Source organism: Gigantopelta aegis, chromosome 8 (genome assembly GCF_016097555.1).
Source record: "Gigantopelta aegis isolate Gae_Host chromosome 8, Gae_host_genome, whole genome shotgun sequence".
NCBI classification, from domain to species: Eukaryota; Metazoa; Mollusca; class Gastropoda; order Neomphalida; family Peltospiridae; genus Gigantopelta; species Gigantopelta aegis.
The window spans coordinates 28,786,020-28,812,615 of NC_054706.1; the positions used below are offsets into that span (position 1 = coordinate 28,786,020).

The 26,596-nt window shown below is 39.6% G+C and overlaps 1 protein-coding gene across 1 annotated transcript in view; it reads right to left on the reverse strand.

Moving 5' to 3' along the window:
- Positions 1-238: 238 nt before the first annotated feature.
- LOC121379289 (high-affinity choline transporter 1-like) overlaps positions 239-26,596 on the reverse strand; it is a 34,558-nt gene continuing 8,200 nt past the window's right edge. The window contains exons 2-9 of the mRNA XM_041507836.1: positions 15,073-15,238; positions 12,458-12,565; positions 11,104-11,259; positions 9,935-10,083; positions 6,766-6,912; positions 5,012-5,141; positions 2,125-2,342; positions 239-1,302 (exon numbers count right to left, since the gene is read on the reverse strand). Coding sequence (XP_041363770.1) covers positions 736-1,302; positions 2,125-2,342; positions 5,012-5,141; positions 6,766-6,912; positions 9,935-10,083; positions 11,104-11,259; positions 12,458-12,565; positions 15,073-15,238 — 1,641 coding nt within the window. The 3' untranslated portion in view covers positions 239-735. The remainder of the gene's footprint in view (positions 1,303-2,124; positions 2,343-5,011; positions 5,142-6,765; positions 6,913-9,934; positions 10,084-11,103; positions 11,260-12,457; positions 12,566-15,072; positions 15,239-26,596) is intronic.

Sequence of the window (26,596 nt, forward strand, 5' to 3'; positions counted from 1 at the left end):
TAACTGAAACAACTGACGCAGCACACATCTCTATAAAAGGATCTCTGGTTAACCAACAAAGTAGATGCTGTCTATATGTGTTGAAATAAAACTGTCATTTTTTGGATTCTACAATATAGATGTATGTGATGACAATAGTCCTATCTTAGGCTAAATGACTTACGTATTATGTTTCTGCATACATCGGATTATCAAAATAATGTAAAATTTGAAAGTAAGTAAAAACGGACAATGCCTATTATGTATGTCCTTAAAACATTTATTCCAGAAAAAGATTTTTTTTCAAAAACAATCCAGCTGTATAAAATACCTTTAAAAACAACAACAATTAAGCAATTTTGCATCAACCAACCAACACACAGACACGCATGCACACATGAACGCACACGTGCGCGCACGGACACATCGCATGTTAATTGCGACATTTGATCTAGATCAAAGAATGACCCACTGATACCACACAGTGACTCTTTCTACAAGGGGTCTTTAATTAACACCTTTCAACAGAAACGTTAACATATATACCACGGCATTTGATATAAAACCCATAAAGCACTGCTTGAACCAGAAAAAACGATGGAGCTAACCTCTAAATGAAAGAAGTAGACGATTAAGGTGACCATTTTGATAGTAATAATTCAACGATGGTGATGACAATGATCATACATTTGAACATTTCCGAGATCTGGAGTATACGCTGAGGATATCAGTCACAATTCCCTGTAGCTCTGCCTACTAGGTTGTTTCTTTTAATGGTATGGTTTCAGGTTCTGGCAATGCTCCATCACTTTGCTTTCGTGTCGCTTTTTCCATTGGACGCATTCCTGGGAGGATTCTTTTATTTTCCTCTTCTACTCCATCTTCTGATTCTGTTGTAAAACATCCGAAGACGTCATATCTGTCAGGGATCCACTTCCTTTTAAATATATATTTTAACAGTATAGACACTAGAACCGTTGACAGAAAACTACACGCCATGATGAACGTTCTAAAGGGAAATAACTGGCCCTCGTTTTCGTCGTAAAACGGAAACTTTATAAACGTCGGCAAACCAATCAGAGGCTCTCCGCTGAAGACACGAAGCACGAAAGCCAGCGCGAATCCGAAGATCCCCCCGTAAGTGTTCGTAATTTTCACGAAAAGCACACAGGTGAATTGTGGGAAGAGTATGACGTACATGAGGTCAGAACACAGAACGTACAAGCCGTAGACGCTTTTCACCGTCACTGCAATAACCGTGCTCAGTGTTCCGGCCACAATGGTTGAAATACGCAGAATCCATATCAACTCTCTGTCGCTAGCCTAAAACATGAAAATAAAAAAATAAAAAATAATAATTTAAATTAACAAAAATTAAACCCCAACGCTAAAGACGACGCCACACGATACCAGTACATTGTACAAGAATATCCGATTGCATAGCAACAGATGATTCGGATGAAATCTTAATATATATTTTTTTTTCACAATCCGCTATTCTCGTGGCTAATCTAATATGAGGCACTTGACTATAACATTTGACTATAACATAAAACTAAAGTTTGGTTATCTCGTACTTTGTAGCATACTATGCGGTAGTGTGTTGATGCTCAGTGATGTGTGTTGGGACGTAGAATCGATCTGCCTCAATGGAAACGGGTTCTTTTCCCATATTCACCAGTATCTCACGACTGGTACATCAAAAGGACATGGTATGGAAAGTGCATATATAAAATCCCTTGAAGCTTTTCAGGTAGAAGTAGCCTAGAGGATGGCAGTGGGTTTCCTCGCCTTTTTTTCTTCTTTTTTTCTGAACAACGTGTGCTTGGACAGCATGCTTGGACATTACTTTGATATAAGCGTAAAAAATACTCTTTTTATAACTGTTTGTTTTTCATTGTGATTTATATGCATTCAAATCGCAAATGCAAATATATTTTCAAACGTTATTTCTATAATCTAAAACTGATAATTGATTAACATGTTTTTGGTTTAAATTTTTTAATTTTTTGAAAATTATTCCTTGCCATTCTCTAAAAAAGCCCCACACGTTTAACAAATACTCCATCAACCCATGGCTAATTCAACAATGTTTTAAAAAACGATGGTATTATACACGATTTAAAATTTTAAAATAAATCAAACCTTTTGTCTGAAAACGTTTCTGTACACATTATTGGTGAACACCGAAGCGGTTGCTAGGATGCTAGAGTCAGCAGACGACATGACCGCGGCGGAGACGGCGCCAAGGCCGATGATGGAGACGGCGGGGGGACAGAGGTACTGTAGCGTTAACGGCAGCACAAAACCCATCTGATCCTTGGGAATGTAGCCAGGCCCTTCGTAAGATGTCTGGTTCCAGTCTGTAAGTATAAGAATGTACATGTATCCATTCATCTTCAGTCCATCTGTCCATCCATTCATTCATTTATCCGTCCATCCATCTGTCCGTCTGTCCATATGCAAGCATACGTCCGTCCATCCACCCACCCACCCATCCATCGATCCATCATTCCATCCAACTGCCCGTCCGTCCGTCTGTCCATCCATCCCACAATTACCCACCTACCACTTACCTAAACATCCATTAAATACTCACCCCTTACCACTCACCCACATACTCACCCAATTAAACACTCGGCTTGCCGACCACACGTGCATCACCCATCCAATAATTATACACCACTCACCAACATACCCATTCATCCATCCATCGAACGATCGAGCAATCCATACGTAAGCACACTAAGCACACACCAATAGAAGTATACAAACATAAAACGTAAAGTACTAGTTTGCTTTATTTAACGACACCCCATCGGGCTATTTCTCGTCCCAGCCAGAGCACCACGACTGACATATCAAAGGCCGTGGTATGTGTTATCCTGTCTGTGGGATGGTGCATATAAAAGATCCCTTGCTACTAATGAAAAAATGTAGAGGGTTTCTTCTTTAAGACTGTCAAAATTACCAAATTATTGACACCAAACAGCCGATGATTAACAAATCAATGTGCTCTAGTGGTGTCGTTAAATAAAAAAGGTTTTTTTTTTTTCTTTTCTTTTTTTTAATTTACCGACACCACAAGAGCACCTTGTTGGTTATTAAATGTCAAACATTTAGTAATTGTGACATGTAGTAATCAGATGAAACCCATTTAGTAATTGTGACATGTAGTAATCAGATGAAACCCATTTAGTAATTGTGACATATAGTAATCAGATGAAACCCATTTAGTAATTGTGACATGTAGTAATCAGATGAAACCCATTTAGTAATTGTGACATGTAGTAATCAGATGAAACCCATTTAGTAATTGTGACATGTAGTAATCAGATGAAACCCATGTTTCCATTAGCAACAAGATATATTTTATATGCACTTCCTCAGAGGGAAATCACATATCGTGGCGTTTGATATACCAGTCGGTGGACGCTCACTCGGTCTTGGTTGGGGGGGGGGGGGGGGGGGGCAAGGCGTAGCCCAGTGGTACAGCGCTCGCTCGATGCGCGGTCGGTGTGGGATCGATCCCAGTCAGTGGGCCCTATTTGACAAGTGGTACATAATTGGAGGATGGTCAATTAGATATTACATAGATGCATGCAATACATTACTCATCGAGGGGATCGATCCTACGATCCACCGAACCTCAGCAAACGTTATAACAAGTGAGCTACATCTACTATCATAAAGCTAGCAGTATACCAAATAGCATCTCACGGGGTCAAAGTTCGAAGTTCACCTAACTTTCAAATAAGAAGATCGCGTCTGCCATTGGTGAGATATATGAAACTTGTCATAACACGGTGTTCATCTGGCACCCTTTAACATATATGACCTAATTATTAACTAAGTAAAAGCATTTCATGTTCAATCGCAACAAACAAAAACAAAAGACCATCCTATTCCAGGCTCATAGGAACGGTATCTGGAGTGTGTGTGTGTGGGGGCGGGGGGGGGGGGGGAGGGGAGGAGGGCACAATGTCAAGTGGATAGGCCAGTTTCTAGGTGTTTTAGAGGGGTGGGGGGACACAAGCCATATTCTTATCTTTATTTGTGAAAAAAAAAAAAACCCTGTATTGTGGGAAAAAACCCGTACATTTTTGTGTGTGTGTTGGGGTGGGGGGAGAGATACAGGTCTCTTGGTCCCCCAGTTACCACGGGGCTGAATTAATTATACTTACAAATTAAAAAATATTGCTGATAGTATGACTTTAAAGACTGAGTCTAACATCTGTTGACCCATCTGGCTAGTAAATTCCTGTAATTTATTTTAAACTAGTCTTTAGGAGGGACCGGCCTCGGTGGCGTCGTGGCAGACCATCGGTCTACAGGCTGGTAGGTACTGGGTTCGGATCCCAGTCGAGGCATGGGATTTTTAATCCAGATACCGACTCCAAACCCTGAGCGAGTGCTCCGCAAGGCTCAATGGGTAGATGTAAACCACTTGCACCGACCAGTGATCCATAACTGGTTCAACAAAGGCAATGGTTTGTGCTATCCTGCCTGTGGGAAGCGCAAATAAAAGATCCCTTGCTGCTAATCGGAAGAGTAGCCCATGTAGTGGCGACAGCGGGTTTCCTCTCAAAATCTGTGTGGTCCTTAACCATATGTCTGACGCCATATAACCGTAAATAAAATGTGTTGAGTGCGTCGTTAAATAAAACACTTCTTTCTTTCTTTCGTTCTAGTCTTTAGGAACCAGCTACCATTGTGCTTGAAACATGTGTGGGGCCCCTACTAAAATTCGGATAACAGTTTGTGTGTGGAACTAGGGTAGTCCAACATGTCTGAAACTAGAATTGTAATCCCCACTTTAGTTTTTTGATTCACTTTAAAGGCAGTTTTAGCCACATGTGTTACTAATGACGACTCTAGAATTTGGTGTTCACCATACAGTCTTCGCCAGGAAAGGCGGGTGATCGCTCGCACTCTCGTCTACACTCGCCTTTAATTGAAACTTCAAGTGATTGCTCGCCTAACACCATTTCAGGTGTGTGAATTTCTGCCTCGATAAAAGAACCTTACGTACCAGCAGCCGATGCTGCAAGTCCCATAATGGACGGCGGAATGGCGAAGACCAAGCAGAAGACGGCAGCCACCATTGATGAGATTTTAGCCCTGAACGGAGTCTTGCAGGCCAAGATTCGTTGATAATATACCTTTGTGTAAAATAGAGAAAGGAAATGAAATCAAAGTTTCTTCAATTAAATATCAACAGATATTATTTCTAAGTAAGCCAGGCGCGCCTGTGCAGCGGTGTTTGGGTTTTTTGTTGTTGTTTTTTGTTAATGTTTTTGGGGTTTTTTTGGGGGGTGGGGTTGGGGGGTGGGGGGTTGGGGGGTGGGTGGGGGGTGGTGGTCTTTCTTTTAAAATATATTTTACGGGAAGCATACTCGACTCCCTAAAAACGTCATTTGCCAGAGGTTAGACCCACCCACCTGCACAAAGCCCTGCAAACGCGCCTTTAAGCTGCTGTCTGTATGAATAAATAACTGGTGGGGAACGGGTCCGTCTTTTTAACCCACTCCCCGTGTGTTGGGAATCGGTTAGTATTTCACAATCGATCATCGGTAATAATCGATTTACACCAATCGATCACCATTCGATTATACGCTGTATTAGAATCATAGGAACATAAGACGGATATTAATTATTATTACCATACTCCCAATTTCGTTTGTTTTGTTTTGTTCAACGACACCACTAGAGCACATTGAATTTATTAATCATCGGCTATTAGATGTCAAACATTTGGTAATTTTGACATATAGTCTTAGAGGGGAAACCTGTTATATTTTTACCATTAATAGGATGGCACACACCACAGCCTTTGATATATCAGTCGTGCTGCACTGGCTTGAACGAGAAATAGCCCAATGGGGCCCACCGACGGGAATCGAGCGTAGACCGACCGCGCATCGAGTGAGCGCTTTACCGCTGTGCTACGTCCCGCCCCCTATTTTCGTGTTCACGTGGACAAACCCAAGATTTTGCTAATTTTATCTTTAATACATATTCGGTATTTATTTTCTTGATGCACATATGAAAACAAAGCCAAATCCCAGCATCTTTACATCAAGTCATGGTTAGGCCATCGGTCTACAGGCTGGTAGGTACTGGGTTCGGATCCCAGTCGAGGCATGGGATTTTTAATCCAGATACCGACTCCAAACCCTGAGTGAGTGCTCCGCAAGGCTCAATGGGTAGGTGTAAACCACTTGCACCGACCAGTGATCCATAACTGGTTCAACACAGGCCATGGTTTGTACTGTCCTGCCTGTGGGAAGCGCAAATAAAAGATCCCTTGCTGCTAATCGGAAAGAGTAGCCCATGTAGTGGCGACATCGGGTTTCCTCTTAAAATCTGTGTTGTCCATAACCATATGTCTGACGCCATATAACCGTAAATAAAATATGTTGAATGCGTCGTTAAAAAAACAAGAAAAGAAGAAAAGAAAAGTTTACATCAATTGTATCATATACCGGTAAATTGTAGCGACAATTACACTTAGCCTTCTCAGCGTCAATCGATTATAAACCTATAGCGCAACAGATCAATTTTCGATTATAAGCCATAATTGGAACATCAATACACTCATGCACCCCCCCCCCCCCAAACCCCCCCCCAAAAAAAAACTAAAATCCCAAACCAAATAATCCACTCATCCATTTATCTATTTATCCACCCATCCAAAACCCATCCACCCACCCATCCATCCACCCACCCACCTATCCATCCACCCATCCATACATCCATCCCTCCTATGATACAAAAATAGCATACCTGCCATGGTATACCACCCATCATGAGAAGGCCGTATATATCGATAAAGACACCGATCTGTTTTGTTTCCAGATGTCCGACCCACGTATCTTCTATACGACTTAGATCTACTGCCGGGTGCTCCAGGGCAAACGGAAATGCTAGAAACTGGAAATATTAATAATATTAATACAAAATTACACAGTTATAATAGAGCCTATACACGATAAATCTGCCAAACGTCACCGAAAGTAAGGGGAGGTGGTACATTGAAAAACAAAATCGACTTTTGATAACATGAGCTATCTCAAAATATAGATTTACCTTTCATAATTGTGAAACAACAAAATGTTTTCCATATTTTATATGCCAACCTCCAGTCCCCACTCCTCCATACATAACCCGTGAAGTTGCACAGGTATCCCCGTACTCTGTGATGGATATTTTGCTTGGAGTGTGTGCGTGCGTGCGTGCGTGCGTGTGTGTGGTTGTTTTGTTTTGTTTTTGTTTTGTTTCTTTGTTTTTTGGGTTGAGTCTTTTGTGTTTTTTTGTGTGTGTTTTTTGTGGGATTTTATGTGGGGTTTTGTGGTGGGGTTTAGGGTTGGGGGTTTTTGGTGGGTTTTTTGTGATTGGGGGGGCGGGGTTTTTTTTTTTTTTTTTTTTTTTAGGGATGCACTCGTCATCTGCATTGATTCCAGTGCCCTCTCATTTGCCTTGGTACCCTAAAAGCAAAAGCTTTCCTTCACAGTTTTAATAATATATATATATATCTGAGGCAAGTTGTATGACTTCGACCCTTTGGGATTTTTTGTCTGATTTTTTTGCTTCATAATCGTAATTGAAATATATATCAAATAAGGATATGTAATGTTAGAATTTGTGTAGATTTGGGTTCTGTATCATGTATATACCATATGGGAGTGTGCATATAAAAATATCCTTTGATACTATTAATTGGAAAATGTAGTGGGTTTCCTCTGAATTATGTCTGTGTCTGAATTATCGAATGTTTTGACATCTAAAAGCCGATCATTCATTAATCAGTGTGCTCTTGTTGTGTCGTTAAAAACCCCTCAACTTTAACAAGCATTGTAAGAGTACTACTTAAGCATTAATGTCCCCTGCCAGGCCCAGGAACTTTTCTTATCACCTAAGTTCAAGAACCACACAAAATGGGTATATATATATATATATATATATATATATATATATATATATATATATATCGCCTTGAAATTAAAACTTGATCTGTAACAGATTATGATAAAGCCATACACAAAATGTTAACTCAATAATTTGAGGCATTGCCAAAAACAAGTCCGGAAAACTAATTTTCAAATGTCCCGAGTTCAAGAGTCAAAACCATAGGCATTTTTGTAGGGGGCAGGCTGGTTTTTGAGCGAATTAAACGAAAATGCCCGAATTTGGATAACAAAATGTTTTCATATTAATCTATCAATCAATCAACCATTCGACTCGTGCCTACATCCATTGAAGGTTCAGGCACGACTGTCATGGGCACATTGTCCGAGATTCCCCGGTGGATGTGTCCAAGACACGGGGGTTGGTGGGGTAATAAGGCTATGTTATTTACAATTTGAATTAGAAGTGAAAGAAGAAGAAGAAGAAGAAGAAGAAACACAGTTAGTTTTAATGTATAATAATAACTAAATTTACAATTAGAATTTAAAAATAAAGTTGTTTACGTTAGACCTAAATAGGAAATGAATTAGTCGCAAATAGAGCTGGTTGCCAAAACCAAATTTTTTTTCTCCTCCATTCCAGTCCTTAATCCCTAAATTGCAATTTTGGCAGCAGTTGCCAGGGAAGGACAGTTATAACTTCCAATTAACAGGTTTCATATTAGCATAACTACCCAAACATCCATATAGGTTTATAAAGGAATCACTAAGCATTTTTATATGGATTGCAACTAATTTTGAGGGTAGAATGATGAAAATACAGTGTAAAAAGGTCTCAGGTTAGAACAAATTGTCAGAATATCTCTATCGTTTTTGCCCGAATTTGAGGATTTGCTCCAGCACTGGGAGGGGGGGGGGGGGGGCAGCTGTCTCCAGCCACCCCATCCCCACCCTCGCCCCCTGTCTCGAACACATGTGGCCATAACTCCGTCAAAAATGGGTAAAGCAATACATGTCCCCTACCGGGCCCAACAACTTTTTCTTATGACCTAAGTTCAAAAGCCATAAAAATAGGTATATCGCTTGACATTAAAACTTGATTTGTAACAGAACATAATAAAGCTGTACACAAAATTTTAACTCAATATCTCAAGGGATTGTGGAAAAAACCCACATCCGAAAAACTATATGAAGACAGAAGGACAGACAGACGGACGAACAGACAGGCAGACGGACAGGTAGGGGAGTAGTAATAGTTCTTACACACCCGTTTGTGAGAACATCATGCGTTATTTTTTATAACACATGGTTGTTTACACATGTACGTGTGTTAACAATGTCAAGACATACGACTGGCTGCTCCTAGGTGATGACCAGGTCACCACTGCTATACATCCAATGAAAACCTATATGATAGAAATCGATTACATTGTGACGTATAGTTAACCTGACAATCATGGGTCTGTTAGCTACAAGTGCAACGACTGTAAATAACATTTCGTCAAAAAACCTGTTTGTTTGAGGATATGTAAGAAATAGAATAATACATTTGTGTCCGTTAGATGCCATTTATCTCACAACTCATTGTTTAAAAACGTATCAAACTCGCTTTCGCTCGTTAGATACATTTTAAAGGCATATTGTCACAGACCACATTGTCACAGACCACTGACCTATTTAATGGTCTAACAAAGTATTACCTGAACAAAAATAATTTGATTTGTCCCTAAATGTACTTTATTCAACCATCTTTATAACCACCATACTCCATTTATTAATGATATTTTGCAAAAAATAATTGAATTATGGCAATGATCCATAATTCAAAAACTAAAATTGCCGAGAGGGTTGACATGGATTTCACTCCATCATGGTTCATTTAAGGTGATGCGATAGCTAGATTTGGTTTCCAACAATTAATGTAATTTTTATTTATTATTCATTTTTAGAGAAATAAGGTTCTTAAATCCGTGACAGTATGCCTTTAAAACAACTCGTTCTGAGATAAATGGTATCTAACGACCACTCATGAATTATTCTCTATTTACCAAGCCGAGAGCGATGCACAGCAACTGTACGACGTCGGTGTAGGCGACGGACCACAGACCCCCGAGGACCGTGTAGGAGATGGCCACGCACGCGGAGACGATCACGGACATGGTCTGGTCCCAGTCGACGATGATGGCGATCGTCGAGCCTGTACGACGATCACACGAGTATAATAGGATTATAATAGTAACTGCCAAGCACATAAATTGTATGGATGATAACGACAGATGGAATCGGTAGGTCAAAAAATATCTATGCTTTTGTTTGTTGTTTTTTTCCAACACCAGCCTCGGTGGTGTCGTGGTTAAGCCATCGGACATAAGGCTGGTAGGTACAGGGTTCGCAGCCCGGTATCAGCTCCCATCCAGAGCGAGTTTTAACAACTCAATGGGTAGGTGTACAGCCACTATACCTTCTTCTCTCACTATCCACTAACAATTAACTACTAACCCACTGTCCTGGACAGACAACACAAATAGCTGAGGTGTGTGCCCAGGACAGCGTGCTTGAACCTTAATTGGATATAAGCACGAAAATAATTGAAATGAAGGAAATTGTTGGATTTTGGGGGGGGGGGTTAATTATTAATATTTTTTATTTTATTATTATTATTTTTTTTTTTTAAACATGTAACCGTTTTTAGATATATAAAAAAGTAAATTATTTTATACTGTCATTTTTTATTTAAACTGCCTTTGACACATCATTATAATTTCATAAGCATCGGGGAACAACTCTTAATGAACGTTGTAAAATATTCGAAGAGTTGCTTCCCTTGTGTTAATTGCAATTCTTTTCTTCAATCTGGTGTCAGCAAAGATAAGAATTATATCAACAGGAAGAAGATGAAGAACATGCAATAACAACAACAACAACATATAAATATACAGTATTCTCTCTCTCTCTCTCTCTCTCTCTCTCTCTCTCTCTCTCTCTCTCTCTCTCTCTCTCTCTCTCTCTCTCTCTCTCTCTCTCTCTCTCTCTCTCTCTCTCTCTCTCCCTTTTTCCATCCCTTCGAATAACATATTGCTAAGGAAAGAACAAATTTGAGGAAATCTTCTTTATACTGGTTACAACGGCGTCGTATCGACAACTTTATGTACCATTAATACTGAATTATATTAACTGTATATAGAATGAATTCAAGTTAAATGCTATATTCCTGTACCTAGAGCTGACAAGACGGCTGCAGTCCAAAACAGATCACCAAGGAATTGTGAGATGCACAAAATGGCGCCAACTCGTAAGCCATATTTTTCCTGGAATGGATCAAACATGGTGACGTAACCAGCACGTCGCATTTTTGGACCATAAACCATGCCACCTAAAAGAAAAGAAAAGAAAAAAAGAGTAAAGTTTGTTTTATTTAACGACGCCACTAGAGCACATTGATTTTTTTTATCTTATCATCGGCTATTGGACGTCAAACAGATGGTCATTCTGACACTGTTTTTTTTAGAGGAAACCCGCTGTCGCCACATAGGCTACTCTTTTATGACAGGCAGCAAGGGATCTTTTATTTGCGCTTCCCACAGGCAGGATAGCACAAACCATGGCCTTTGTTGAACCAGTTATGGATCACTGGTCGGTGCAAGTTGTTTACACCTACCCATTTGAGCCTTGCGGAGCACTCACTTGGGGTTTGGAGTCGGTATCTGGATTAAAAATCCCATGCCTCGACTGGGATCCGAATCCAGTACCTACCAGCCTGTAGACCGATGAAAAGAAAAAAGTCTTCTGTTAGAAAGGTTGTTCTATCATGATCCAGGAGATTGTGTTCATGTGCAAGGGATGGACTAGACTGTGGCGAGTGAAGTTTTTAGGGGGCCATCCTACCCCGGTAAAAAAACAAACATTGAAAATACCCCGAAAAAACCCAAACATTGAAAAAAGAGCAGTGACGTTTTGATCCCAACCCCACCCTGCACTCGCACCTGACATCATTGTCATCATCATACTAATCTTTCATCATCGTCGTTGTCTTCCACATCAGCAGCAGTACTAGCAACAAGAAAATCATCAACATCATCATCGTGGTTATTTGAAGAGAAATCAAGTAGTAGTAGTAGTAGTAGTAGTAGTAGTAGTAGTAGTAGTAGCATGATGACCATCATCAGCAGCCGCAGCAGCAGCAATAGTAGCAACATAAGTAGTAGTAGAAGTCGCAGCAGCAGCAGTAACATCAGTAGTAGTAGCAACAGACGTAGTAGTAGAAGTCGCAGCAGCAGCAGTAACATCAGTAGTAGTAGCATCAGACGTAGTAGTAGAAGTAGCAGCAGCAGCAGTAACAGCAGTACTAGTAGCAACAGTAGTAGTAGTAGAAGTAGCAGCAGCAGTAGCAGCAGCAGCAGCAGTAACAGCAATGGCAGTAGCAACAGCAATAGCAGCAATAGCAGTAGCAACAGAAGTAGAAGCAGCAGCAGCAGCAGCAGCAGCAGCAATATTAGTACTAGTAGCAGTTACAGTAGTAGTGGCTGAAGACGACCACTACTAGTAGTACTATTATTACTAGTATTACATACCGATAAACAACGCAACACAGTATCCAATAGGAGCCTGCGTCCAAAGAAATCCCTGGGACGCCATTATTTCTGCTGTACCATTTATGAACGCTCCTCCCACCATCGTTGCTGAAATATAATGTAAAACAATTTATAAAGATTAGTTTTTTCGAATGCAATTAAAGTAGCATTACCAGTGGGGTTTTTTTTTTTTTTTTAGTTACTAATGTAAATAAACCGAGCTATAAATGTAATTTGATTAACAAAACGATGCTAATATTTTAATATTATATACAAATAGCCTTGTTGCTGTTGTGGGTTGGTTTAGAATTAACATTTCATGCATTTTCGTCGCTTATTGTTTGTGCGAGTCCAAGCAAGACTGTTTCATATGATAATAATTATTTTCATATAATATATTGATAATTAAAGATTCTCGTCAGTCCCTGATTATATAATTATTATAATCTGCCCCAGTTCGTTACCAAAGTGCACTATTTCTCGTTCCAGCCAGTGCATCACGATTGGTATATCAAAGGCCGTGATATGTGCTATCTTGTCTATGGGATGTGCATATGAAAGGCCCTTTGCTACTAAAGGAAAAATGTAGCGGGTTTCCTCTCTAAGTCTATATGTTAAAATTACCAAATGTTTGACATCCAATAGCCGATGATTAATAAATCAATGTGCTCTAGTGGTGTCGTTAAACAAATTAAACTTTAACTTTACCAAGGTGCAATGTGACGGAGTAGCAGATATTTGCACGATAAAGGCGAATTTGAGATGTTAGCAAGCTAAGGATCCTACTCACTGGCTTCTAGGGGGTCTAAGTTTAAAAACTTTAATCATAGGCTATTGGGTGTCAAACAGTTGGTAAGTCTGACATTAGTAGCAAGAGTTCTTTTATATGCACCGTCAAACAGACAAGACAGCACATACCACGGTATTTGATTTACCAGTCATGGCGCACTGGCTGGAACGAAAAATAGCCCAATGGGGCCACTGACAGGGATCGATCCTAGACCGACCGGGGCAGGACGTAGCCCAGTGGTAAAGCGCTCGCTCGATGCGCGGTCAGTCTAGGATCGATCTCCGTCGGTGGGCCCAATGGGCTATTTCTCGTTCCAGCCAGTACACCACGACTGGAATATCAAAGGCTGTGGGATGGTGCATATAAAAGAACCCTTGCTGCTAATCGAAAAGTGTAGCCCATGAAGTGGCGACAGCGGGTTTCCTCTCTCAGGATCTGTGCGTTCTTAAACCATATGTCTGACGCCATATAACCGTAAATAAAATGTGTTGAGTGCGTCGTTAAACAAAACATTTCTTTCTTTCCTAGACCGACCGCGCATCAGGCGAGCGCTTTACCACTGGCGTACGTCCTGCCCCTGAGAGCATCACGTACGTTTGAAGTATCGATACAGGGGTATAGGGGCACAGGCACATCTGAAGAAGTATCAATATGGAATAGGACCTTTGGCGTGTGGGGTTGTTAGGAACTATGCAAAGTTATTTTTGTTTTGTTCAAGGACATCACTGCAGCACGTTACTTAATCATCCGCTATTGGGTGTCAAACATTGATAAATAATTGTGAACACTTAGTTTACTGAGAAAACCCGTTACATGTTTCCATTGACAGCAAGAGAGGAGTCATACATGTGTCCATTATCGATATGGAACTGGACCCTTGGCGTGCGGGGATGGACGTCAAACGTTTGATGGATATTTTATATATGAACACTCCCATATAATAAATACATGATACAGAACCCAAATTCACACAAATTCGAAAGATACATATCCTTATTTGATATATATTTCAATTATGATTATGAAGCAAAAAATGTGAGAGAAAAATAAAACGCCCCAAAGGGTTGAAGTCATACTAGTTGCCACAGATATATTATGAAAAATATGAAGGAAAGCTTTTGCGTTTAGGGTACCAAGGCAAATGAGAGGGCACTGTCGTCAAGGCAGATGAGGAGTATATACCCCCCCCCCCCAACCCACCTCCCCCAAAAAAAACCCAACCTAACAAACAACCCTCCCCCCACAAAAACACCAAAACCACCACAAAAAACAAACCAAAACAAAACAACCACACACACACACACACACACACAGACAGACACACACACACACACACACACTCAGACACACAGACACACACACATACATACACATATACAGACACACACACACACATATACACACACAGGCACACACACAGACACACACACACACACACAGGCATACACACAGACAGACACACACACAGGCAGACAGACACATACACACGCAGACACACACACAGACATACACACACACACAGAGAGATACACACAGACACACACAGACGACACACACACACAGACACACACACACAGGCAGACAGACACAGACACACACACACACACACAAATGACACACACAGACACACACACACACACACATACACACACACACAGACATACACACACAGAGACACACACACACACACACAGCCAAACACACACAGACACACACAAAGACAGACGCAGACAGACAGACAAACAGACAGACAGACAAACATGTATGGAGAATCAATATAGACTATAAACTAGAACCAAAGACGTGTAATGTATGTAGGTACTACCTGTAAGCGTGAAGAAGGAGACGATCAAACCCAAATTTCGGTCTGCCAAAAATATTCCTTCTACCTGGCTTGACCTGGCTGTCTTCCTTCCAGCACATATTCCTATCACCAAGACGACGAGGTAGAAGCCAATCACAGAGATGATGCCAGGAATGTTAACACTCATCTGAAAAGTTTCAAATTTTTACTTCATTTATTGCCATACGTAATGTGTCCCTTCATCAACTCGATATAAAATAGACACAAGTAAAAATAAAAATAAACATTAACAGATTATATTTGATTATATAATGACGCAACGTTTTCAGCGATAAAAAAAAATGATATTAATATGAATCGTATCTTTAAATAATGAAACGTCTATGTAATACACCCAACCATATTCAGCGTATGTCCCTGAAGGATACCCTAATAATACAAATAACGGCCACTCATTTAAAATTATATAATGTATAAAATATTTGTCAAACATTTATTACATTAATATTGTTAAATATTTAAGAAAACAAAAATCTAGTTCCTATGTTTGTATATGAAAAAAAATCCCAATTAAATAATACATCAAACGTGTATCCTCCAATATCGTGTCATTTCCGTAATTGTGTTATAAAACAGACATACAGAACAATAGTCTCCCTTGTCAACATTGCTAATGATGTCATTACAAAGTTCGCGCCCTCTAAATTTGGGAAGTAAAACGTGGCTTGTCGATAGACGAAATTTGAAGTTAATCCGACATGTAAGTATGATTATTTTCTTGCGTATTTTAATTTACTGTCATTGCCGTATAACCCATAAATATACAAAGACATTAGCTGTGTAATTGTCATTTCCGAAATAATCTTTTCCGTAATAGCATTTGCGTTACAGAAATGACTGATGATAATACTTTGCCGGTTCAACATCACTGCCGCCTGCCGCCATCTATTTTTAGAAACGGGGTCACAGCAGTGCACGTTGTGGTGCAATATCCTATTGTTCTATAAATAAAGTGCGCGCGTCACCCATACTGACTAGGTCAGAACACTCTATAGTAAATACACGATACCCTTTTAAATCGGATGACAGGTGCTTGCACCTGCGTATTGTATTAATATTGTTTGTCAATGACTTCTTGAATAATTAGTACAAGTGTTATTTCAGTGCATGGTGTGGTGCAGTGTCCAATTATTCTATAAATAAAGTACGCAACACCCCGACTGCATGGCTGGGTCTATTCGGGTCACGCTGTAGTAAATACACGCTACGGCCGAACCGAGTCACGAGTGCTCATACCCTGCTTATTGTATTGACATTGACAATGGCTTCACAGATTTGCTGATTGGCTAATCTCAGGGACGGTGCTCTCATTGGCTAATTGATCACGTGACGTCCCAGCGTATTGCTGTGTGTTGTACAATCGCGGGAATGTCCCATCGCGCTATAAATAGATCACGCGTCACCCCTCAGTCGGATAGGTCTAATAAGGTCACCGTTATAAATCGTAGCGTGTGCTACTACTAGTATTTTACATAATCTACAAGTCGGAAATTAGTTTAAGCACTAGTTTAATGAACAGTGGTCAGCATTTTTTTCGGGACTAAATAAACTGTATTATATTGTGAAAAAGAAAGGTAAATTTGACATTAGCCTCCACCATATCTCCACCATATCAAGCAGTGGCTAGCTTCCCAAGACGCTTACTCGCTTCAGCGATCGTTGCGCTACAAATTCAAAAGAAACAGGCTCGTGGCGAGTGGATTGAATTCCCGATGGAATGTTGACTTAGTTGAGTGTCTAATATGCCCTCCTTGTTGTTGTTCAGTGTAATATATGTTATGAGTATACTCCAACATGTCACCCCTCTGATTAAACGTATTTGTTTCAATCATGATAAACATAATATTCATGATTATATAGAAAAAGAGCTTGTCCAACTCGTTATCAGTTAGTTTAAGTGTCTTTAGGCCATTTTATCATAAGCGTACGTTTTTACACTTCCTTTGATGCACGTGTACAGATGATAGTATCTTGTTGAACTGCTACTGTTAAACATTCCTGACTGTGTAAACAAAATTTAAGGGACTGACTAAGAATGCTAAACCTGATATATACTGAATTTACCTAGTGATAACTTTTTATTGTAATATATTGATATTATATATACAGACACAATAATAACCAAAGACAAAAATGTTTATAGAATATATTTTATTATCCCTGTTAATCACGAATGTACAACAGGTTGGGGAAACACATTCTGTATCCACCTTACTATCCAGAAGGAGCTTTAATGCAAATATGACACTGATACATCTTTTAAATAGGTGTTGACACCATGACCTGTCTCGTTATACCAACGTACGGACAATAAATTAACATGACAAAAAAAAATAAGACAATCCTTTTACAGCTTCTGTAGCAGCAGCACCAAAACCAAACCGATTGGTGGTGGTGGTGGTGTTGGTGGTGATGGTGTTGGTGGAGGTTTTGGTGGTGTTGGTGGTGGTGGTGATGGTGTTGGTGGTGGTGATGGTGTTGGTGGTGGTGGTGTTTGTGGTGATGGTGTTGGTGGAGGTGGTGGTGGTGGTGGTGGTGGTGGTATTGCTGCTGCTGCTGCTGCTGCTGCTGCTGCTGAAAAGCAGCATGCAATACGAGACACCACCACCACCACCACCACCACCTCCATATACGGACAAACACCAATCACCAGCCAACACAGCACCACCACCACCAACACCATCCACCACCCATCACCACCACCACCACCACCACCATCAACACCATCACCACCACCACCACCACCACCACCAACACCAACACCACCACCACCAACACCACCAACACCACCACCACCACCACCACCACCACCAATCGGTGGCGGTTTTGGTAGTACATAATAGAGTACTGATAAACTACAGAAGCAGTATGTATTTATTTTTACCAGGATTATTTAGAAGTTAATATCATAAACATATATATATTTTTTAAATAAAGGAGGTGGTATTGTTAATTTATTGTCACTTTGTACCAGACGTTGGTAGGGACAACATCACCATGGTTAAAATACAGAATAAAACACCACAAGATATATTTGACCCAGACATTCTTATTCAGTTGAACGGAGCCAATGGTAAAATAATGCATGAACAACTGAATAAAAGTACGTTGAAAAGGAAGAGGGAAAGAAGCAAGTATGACTCGAAGTTAAAGAGGAAATTGAAATCATCCATGAGAGGCACTAGAAGCGTTCCGAGTGTGACATTTCCAAAACTAAAAGTGACGTCACCTGCCCAAGCTGTGGTTGAACGTGCTATCGCTGAACAGAGAAGAATACAGAAAATGAATGAAAATGCAGGAATTCAGTATATTACCACGTCAAAAATTGTACATTTTTAATAAACATGTGAACCCGTCAAAGCTCCTTCTGGATAGTAAGGTGGATACAGAATGTGTTTCCCCAACCTGTTGTACATTCGTGATTAACAGGGATAATAAAATATATTCTATAAACATTTTTGTCTTTGGTTATTTATTGTGTCTGTATATATAATATCAATATATTACAATAAAAAAGTTATCACTAGGTAAATTCAGTATTTATCAGGTTTAGCATTCTTAGTCAGTCCCTTACATTTTGTTTACACAGTCAGGAATGTTTAACAGTAGCAGTTCAACAAGATACTATCATCTGTACACGTGCATCAAAGGAAGTGTAAAAACGTACGCTTATGATAAAATGGCCTAAAGACACTTAAACTAACTGATAACGAGTTGGACAAGCTCTTTTTCTATATAATCATGAATATTATGTTTATCATGATTGAAACAAATACGTTTAATCAGAGGGGTGACATGTTGGAGTATACTCATAACATATATTACACTGAACAACAACAAGGAGGGCATATTAGACACTCAACTAAGTCAACATTCCATCGGGAATTCAATCCACTCGCCACGAGCCTGTTTCTTTTGAATTTGTAGCGCAACGATCGCTGAAGCGAGTAAGCGTCTTGGGAAGCTAGCCACTGCTTGATATGGTGGAGATATGGTGGAGGCTAATGTCAAATTTACCTTTCTTTTTCACAATATAATACAGTTTATTTAGTCCCGAAAAAAAATGCTGACCACTGTTCATTAAACTAGTGCTTAAACTAATTTCCGACTTGTAGATTATGTAAAAATACTAGTAGTAGCACACGCTACGATTTATAACGGTGACCTTATTAGACCTATCCGACTGAGGGGTGACGCGTGATCTATTTATAGCGCGATGGGACATTCCCGCGATTGTACAACACACAGCAATACGCTGGGACGTCACGTGATCAATTAGCCAATGAGAGCACCGTCCCTGAGATTAGCCAATCAGCAAATCTGTGAAGCCATTGTCAATGTCAATACAATAAGCAGGGTATGAGCACTCGTGACTCGGTTCGGCCGTAGCGTGTATTTACTACAGCGTGACCCGAATAGACCCAGCCATGCAGTCGGGGTGTTGCGTACTTTATTTATAGAATAATTGGACACTGCACCACACCATGCACTGAAATAACACTTGTACTAATTATTCAAGAAGTCATTGCAAACAATATTAATACAATACGCAGGTGCAAGCACCTGTCATCCGATTTAAAAGGGTATCGTGTATTTACTATAGAGTGTTCTGACCTAGTCAGTATGGGTGACGCGCGCACTTTATTTATAGAACAATAGGATATTGCACCACAACGTGCACTGCTGTGACCCCGTTTCTAAAAATAGATGGCGGCAGGCGGCAGTGATGTTGAACCGGCAAAGTATTATCATCAAATGACACTAAAACTTTATTTTTACATATTTAAAAAAGACAAAAACACAAAACAAGAATCTAACAAAAACAACAACCAGTTTACTGCATATGATATAGTTATACTTAATTAATATACCTTTCATCTTTTCAAACCACTATTCACAATTGCTGTGTTTGTATTTAATGTACAATTATTTAACACATGTTTCAAGAGTAAATTGGTTTATAGAGTATATAAGGTATTATTTTTCACACATACACGCACGCACGCACGAACGCACACACACACACACACGTGCATGTGTACCATATCTAACTGTTTAATACAAATCATCTTTCATTTCAATTTTCAGGACCACAATATACTAGTCAGTAAAACGTTTCCTTCCTTCCAACCCAATAGCCGATGATTAATAAATCGATGTGTTCTTGTGGTGTCGTTAAATAAAACAAACAAACAAAGCTTCCTTCCATCTTATCTCGCACTGGATACCTACGAGGTATGGATAAGGAATGAAGGACATTTTTTTTATTTAACGACGCACTCAACACATTTTATATTGATGGAGGAAACTCGCTGTTGCCACTTCATGGGCTACTCTTTTCGATTAGCAGCAAGGGATCTTTTTATATGCACCATCCCATAGACAGGATAGCACATACCACGGGCTTTGATGTACCAGTCGTGGTGTACTGGCTGGAGCGAGAAATGAGATATGGATAAATTTCTTACATAAATATAACAGGGCATAGTGGTCTTACACGTACACATTGAGTCCATAAAAACACGCTCTGGGTGGGAGCCGGTACCGGGCTGCGAACCCTGTACCCAGCAGCCTTATGCCCGGTGGCGTAACCACGACACCACCGAGTCAGTGTTATTTGCAGTCTACCGTGTTCGATATCCTCTGTATATACAGAGCATTAATTTCCATAGCCTGCGCGTGCTGTAACCTCACAGTGGTGCAGGGGTGACCGGCCTCGGTGGCGTTGTGGTTAAGCCATCGGTCTACAGGCTGGTAGGTATTGGGTTCGGATCCCAGTCAAGGCATGGGATTTTTAATCCAGATACCGACTCCAAACCCTGAGTGAGTGCTCCGCAAGGCTCAATGGGTAGATGTAAACCACTTGCACCGACCAGTGATCCATAACTGGTTCAACAAAGGCCATGGTATGGGAAGCGCAAATAAAAGATCCCTTGCTGCCTGTCGTAAAAGAATGAATGAATGAATGAATGTTTAACGACACCCCCAGCACGAAAAATACATCGGCTATTGGGTGTCAAACTATGGTAATGGAAACAAATAAGGTGATGATCAACATCAATAGAAAAATTCAAGATTTAAATAAAAACAGTGTAAAGAACTGTGCAAAAATACAAATACAAATATCACAGACAGATACTGACTTTTATTCTAAACTTCAATTTGTGCTGTATTGGCCATTCTCGAAGAGAATGTTACACCCCTGCACCACGGTGAGGTTACAGCACGCGCAGGGGTGTCGTAAAAGAGTAGCCTATGTGGCGACAGCGGGTTTCCTCTAAAAACAGTGTCAGAATGACCAGAATAACCATATGTTTGACGTCCAATAGCCGATGATAACATAAAAAATCAATGTGCTCTAGTGGCGTCGTTAAATAAAACAAACAAACTTTTGGTGCAGGGGTGTAACATTCTCTTTGAGAATGGCCAATACAGCACAAAATTGAAGTTTTGAGTAAAAGTCAATATCTATCTGTGATATTTGTGTTTTTGCACAGTTCTTTACACTGTGTTTTTCTTTAAATCTTGAATTTTTTATATTGATGTTGATCATCACTTTATTTGTTTGCATTACCATAGTTTGACACCCAATAGCCGATGTATTTTCGTGCTGGGGTGTCGTTAAACATTCATTCATTCATTCATTCTGTCTCCATAGCATGTTCCCTGTGGGTGTGCACTTCTACTTATCACCACGTGATTATCATATAAAACAAACGTTGAACAGAATGGAAATCAAGGAAATCACAAACGTGTTTAATGCAAAAAAAAATGTGTTTACAACTAAAGGATGAACCGAACTACTGGTGTTTGTCATGGTAATCCTTATTTTTAGCGTCCCACAGCAGCTCATGTCCTCTCACGTCCTGAATAAATTCAGCTTCACTCATATTGATAATAGTTTCAAGTGACCATTAACACCAAAATGACTTGTACGCTCATTCCCTGTGTTCCCGGTCAGTAAGTCACACGTGCCGTGCACAAGGCCACATGTTCCCCGGGTTCAACTTATGGGAACACCTATTAAGCAAAACAAAGGTTCATTGTCTATGTGGTGCGTCACAAGACAGAAAGAAAGAAATGTTTTATTTAACGACGCACTCAACACATTTTATTTACGGTTATATGGCGTCAGACAAATGGTTAAGGACCACACAGATATTGAGAGAGGAAACCCGCTGTCGCCACTTCATGGGCTACACTTTTCGATTAGCAGCAAGGGATCTTTTATATGCACTATCCCACAGACAGGGTAGTACATACCACGGCCTTTGATATACCAGTCGTGGTTCACTAGCTGGAGCGAGAAATAGCGCGATGGGCGATGGGCCCACTGGCGGGAATCGACCCCAAACCGACCGCGCATCAAGTGAGCGCTGTACCACTGGGCCTCGCCCCCTGCGCGTCACAAGGTCACAAGCGAACACGTAATAAGGGAACACACCACAAGGGGGCAGTCTATGGATACGGGGCCTTAAGTAGGCCTACGAGTCATATGGTCATAACTAGGCGGTACTTAAAGCTGCAATGTCTGGTTTCAATCGTATATAATCAAGTTCTAAGTTCAAATACAAGCATAACTGCACTTTTAATTCACTTGCGAGTTGTCGTCATTAACGCATATCGTCAAATGCTTACTAGCCAGTTAGAACAATTCTCGCCATTTTGTAATACCGAGGGATTCTAGCAGCCACTTCCTAGCAGCCAATTACGCTAGCAGCCAATTTCAGCAGACACGCATGGCGACGTTCTAAACACCGGACTCATACGCCTTTTATAATGTGTGTTGTGGTGTGGGCTATACGAAACTAGTTGAACATCCTACATTACAGTAGTACAGACTGATTTTTAAAGTGATACTTCAGATATTATAAAAGTGCTTAATAAAACGGTTAAGTTGTATTTATACGGATATTAGTAACAATAAGACTGTGAAAATGAGTTGGTTGTTATTTTGTTTTTGTGTTGTTATTATATACAGATACTCTTTAAAACTCTAAAATTCTTAAGTTGTAGTGAATAATAAAAATTAGCATAACAGTTTGTTTAAAAGTGTGTGAAATACAGGTAACAATCGCAAGGCGTATGAGTCCGGTGTTTAGAACGTCGCCATGAGGCTAGGAATTGGCTGCTAGAATCCGCTCGGTTTTTGTAATGCAACAATAGCCGAACCGTACTATTTTTAGCCCAGAGGGAGCCCGGCAAAAGTGTCCCACTTTCAAAATAGTGGGTTTATTTTTAACTTAGAAAAGCCAGTGTAGTGAAACCAATTCGGAGTGCGGCGTCTTATATGCACCAAAAGTAATGGTATTTTCCGTTCTAAATGCTTAAATAATAAAAATATTCCAGACAATGCACGTTTAATTAATCTCCAGGTGTACATTCCAAATTAAATAAAGCACTTGCCTTATTACGTTAGTGAATTATATATATATATATACTGTAAACAGTGACAAAAATGCGTGCGTATAAATTTCGCGTCGTTCGCGTCCAACTTTATGTCGTGAAATTAATACGCACGCATTATTTTCCAGTTTGAAGTGTGCTTAAAGTGATGTCTCGATTTTCTAGTAAACCATAAAGGAAAATACAAACAAAATACAATCATGTCTTCCCACATTTCAACGCGGTTTCAACTTTTTGGGAATAATAGTCGGTGAACCTGGTTTTTAACAAGTCTTTGAATTCCTTATTTCCTGACAAGTCCAACGGTTTATTGTTTTATCTACCAAAGGGTGTTAAAGGAAACATGTCACGTAAACCATATTTGGCACCAACCATGTACAATTAATTATAAATTGAATCACCTAAAAAAAAAATATATAAAAAATTAATTACTTAAAATATCTCCATAAAAGAACCCCAGATACGAGTTCTTAGCGGAAATTGCCGATCTTTAATGAGCAGGGCAATCACGAGGTCCGTGACGTCAGAGACGCGTCGCTTGATCTGAAGCCTTACACTTAAAAGCATTAGTCCGTACCACTCATAAAGAATCTAAGACTTGCACAGCTTACCAAAACAATGAGTGTTCGTTCGCAAAACGTTTTGCCGTATCAATATGAGCTGTTAGTAAATGAAGAAAGACACACATTTACTTACAACAGTGATACTGAAGAAAAAAAACGGATAGCGAGTCGGAGGGTGGAGAAACTGATGGTGCCAGACCAGACCGGTCGACCAATTTACAGCCCGGAGCCCGAAAGTAACCCGGAGACAAAACCAAAACTCGGATGCTAATGCCGAGGTGTATACTGTTCATATTTAGCATAAAGATTCACCTCGATATGATGTATTTAAATATGTAAAAAATATAAATGTAGGACAAACATTTTTTTTTTTTTTTTTTTTTTAGAAAATATCGCATTTTTTATGTTCGGGCTGTACATAATGAAATCTGTATGCACAGTGTAAACAAACGCTCTAATTTACGACAAGGCGCTTCACTTTCATTAACCTGGCTTGTAAAACAACATAAATGACTTGAGAGTATAATCAACTTTTAAACTAAATATATTTCTATTTGCATCAATAGAACGAAATGGGATTATAGTATTTTTCTCTCATAAAAAAAAAGTAGCATATTATTAGGCCTATTGGTAGGGTGCGTTAGAGTAAAAACGACCACTCACGATACCCAAGTGATAATTTTCTTTTCTTTGGTACTACGTAATTGGTCAGTTTTGTAATTTTAGATGGGAAAGTCTACTTAATCAAGGGTTTTACAGCATTATTTACAGTAATGAAGCAGGGCGGCTGATAATGTCCATTAACATTGTACTATAGTCGCGACAGGTTACGCCACAATACCCTGTGATCTTAAAAAAACTGGCACGTATTTTGTACGCATGTCTAGACCGTGGTAATCACTTACCTGGTCGATACCCTGCAATATACACCTGCCAGTCAGGAATCACATGTGCAGGCCACGGAAAGAAAGGACCAATTAACTAAAACAACACTCCGATTCTCAAGTCAGCCCGTGGATGAAACATAATAGTTATTTCGACACCGACAGTAGTGGGGTTTTTTGTATTGAACTTCGTGTTGCTTTGGGGCTTCGGCGATGAGGAACGTTTTTGTGACGTATTCCGCCCGAAGATTAAAAACATTATTTAAAATTATTATTGTTTTCTACACGTTTTTTAAAAACATATTTAAATACATCGTACTGAGATGTATCCTCATGCCAAATCCCATGTTTGTATATGCCATATTTAATTACTTATTGACGTTTCCTTCTTCGGACGGTGAATACAGATTTTGTTATGTAGGCCTACAGCCCTAACATGAAAAATCTTTTTTTTTCCAAAAAAATAAATAAATAAAAAATTCTACATTTTTTTTTTTAACATATATAAATACATCATGCTGAGGTGTATCTTTGTGCCAAATATGTACAATGTACACCTCGGCATTCGCAACCGAGTACTGTGTTTGTCTCCGGGTAACGTTCGGGCTCCGGGCTGTAATTAGGCGGACACCAAAGTACTATGCGGTGTTGGTGTCCAATCTTTTCTTTTGCGATAAAATACACGCGTCTTTTCTTCGGATACAATCCTTTGGAAAACCATAAAAAGACAATGCCGATCGTTTAAACTGTTTATTTTTACACCCGAAGGCCGCGCTGTACGGCACTGTTGGACTGAAAAGATCGTAAGCCCCTTACTCCATATATAAACAGTTAACAACAATGGAAGAGTACAGCGGCTCTGACGTCACTTCCCTTTTTTTCCGAACGCTCACGAAGAAATATGCATAAATCGTACTTTGATACTGGTTAGCGTAATTTCTTCATTTTAAGTTAACTACACGTATTTTATTCTTATAAAGTTATTTGTATATTATTTTCATATCATTTTTCTTTTAAAATGAGCTATAATATGGTCTCGTGTCATGTTTCCTTTAACAGTTAACAACTGAAGCTGTGAGTTGTGATTCTAATACAGGTGAGGTGGATAGGGGCTAATCCCCTCTAAAGACTCTGTACCAGGCACAATTGCTTGATGTAGGATAACAGAATATTGATTTACAGACAGTAACTTTATAACAATTACAGTGAGCTGTGTTTATCCACTTTTTTTGGAGCTGTCAACGGTCGTTCGCGAAATTTACACGTCGCGAACATTCGCTAAGGTATACATTCGCGAAAAAAAAACACGTCGCAATATTAATACTGTTTACAGTATATATATACAGCATATATATATATATATATATATATATATATATATATATATATATATATATATATATATATATATATATAAAACAGTGTTCTAGCTAGCAATAAATAGAGGGGCGCCCCTGATTATCGCCGCCCTGCCCTAATTCATTGTCAAACAAAAATACAAAGTCTTGCCGTGTACAGTGTACAGTGTTGTTATGAGTCTGAATTCCCAACTAAAAAAACTTTGACAATATATTGTTTAGCCACAGTTGTGGAAGCCGACAGCAGTAACGTGGTGTGCTTTTGTTTTCTATT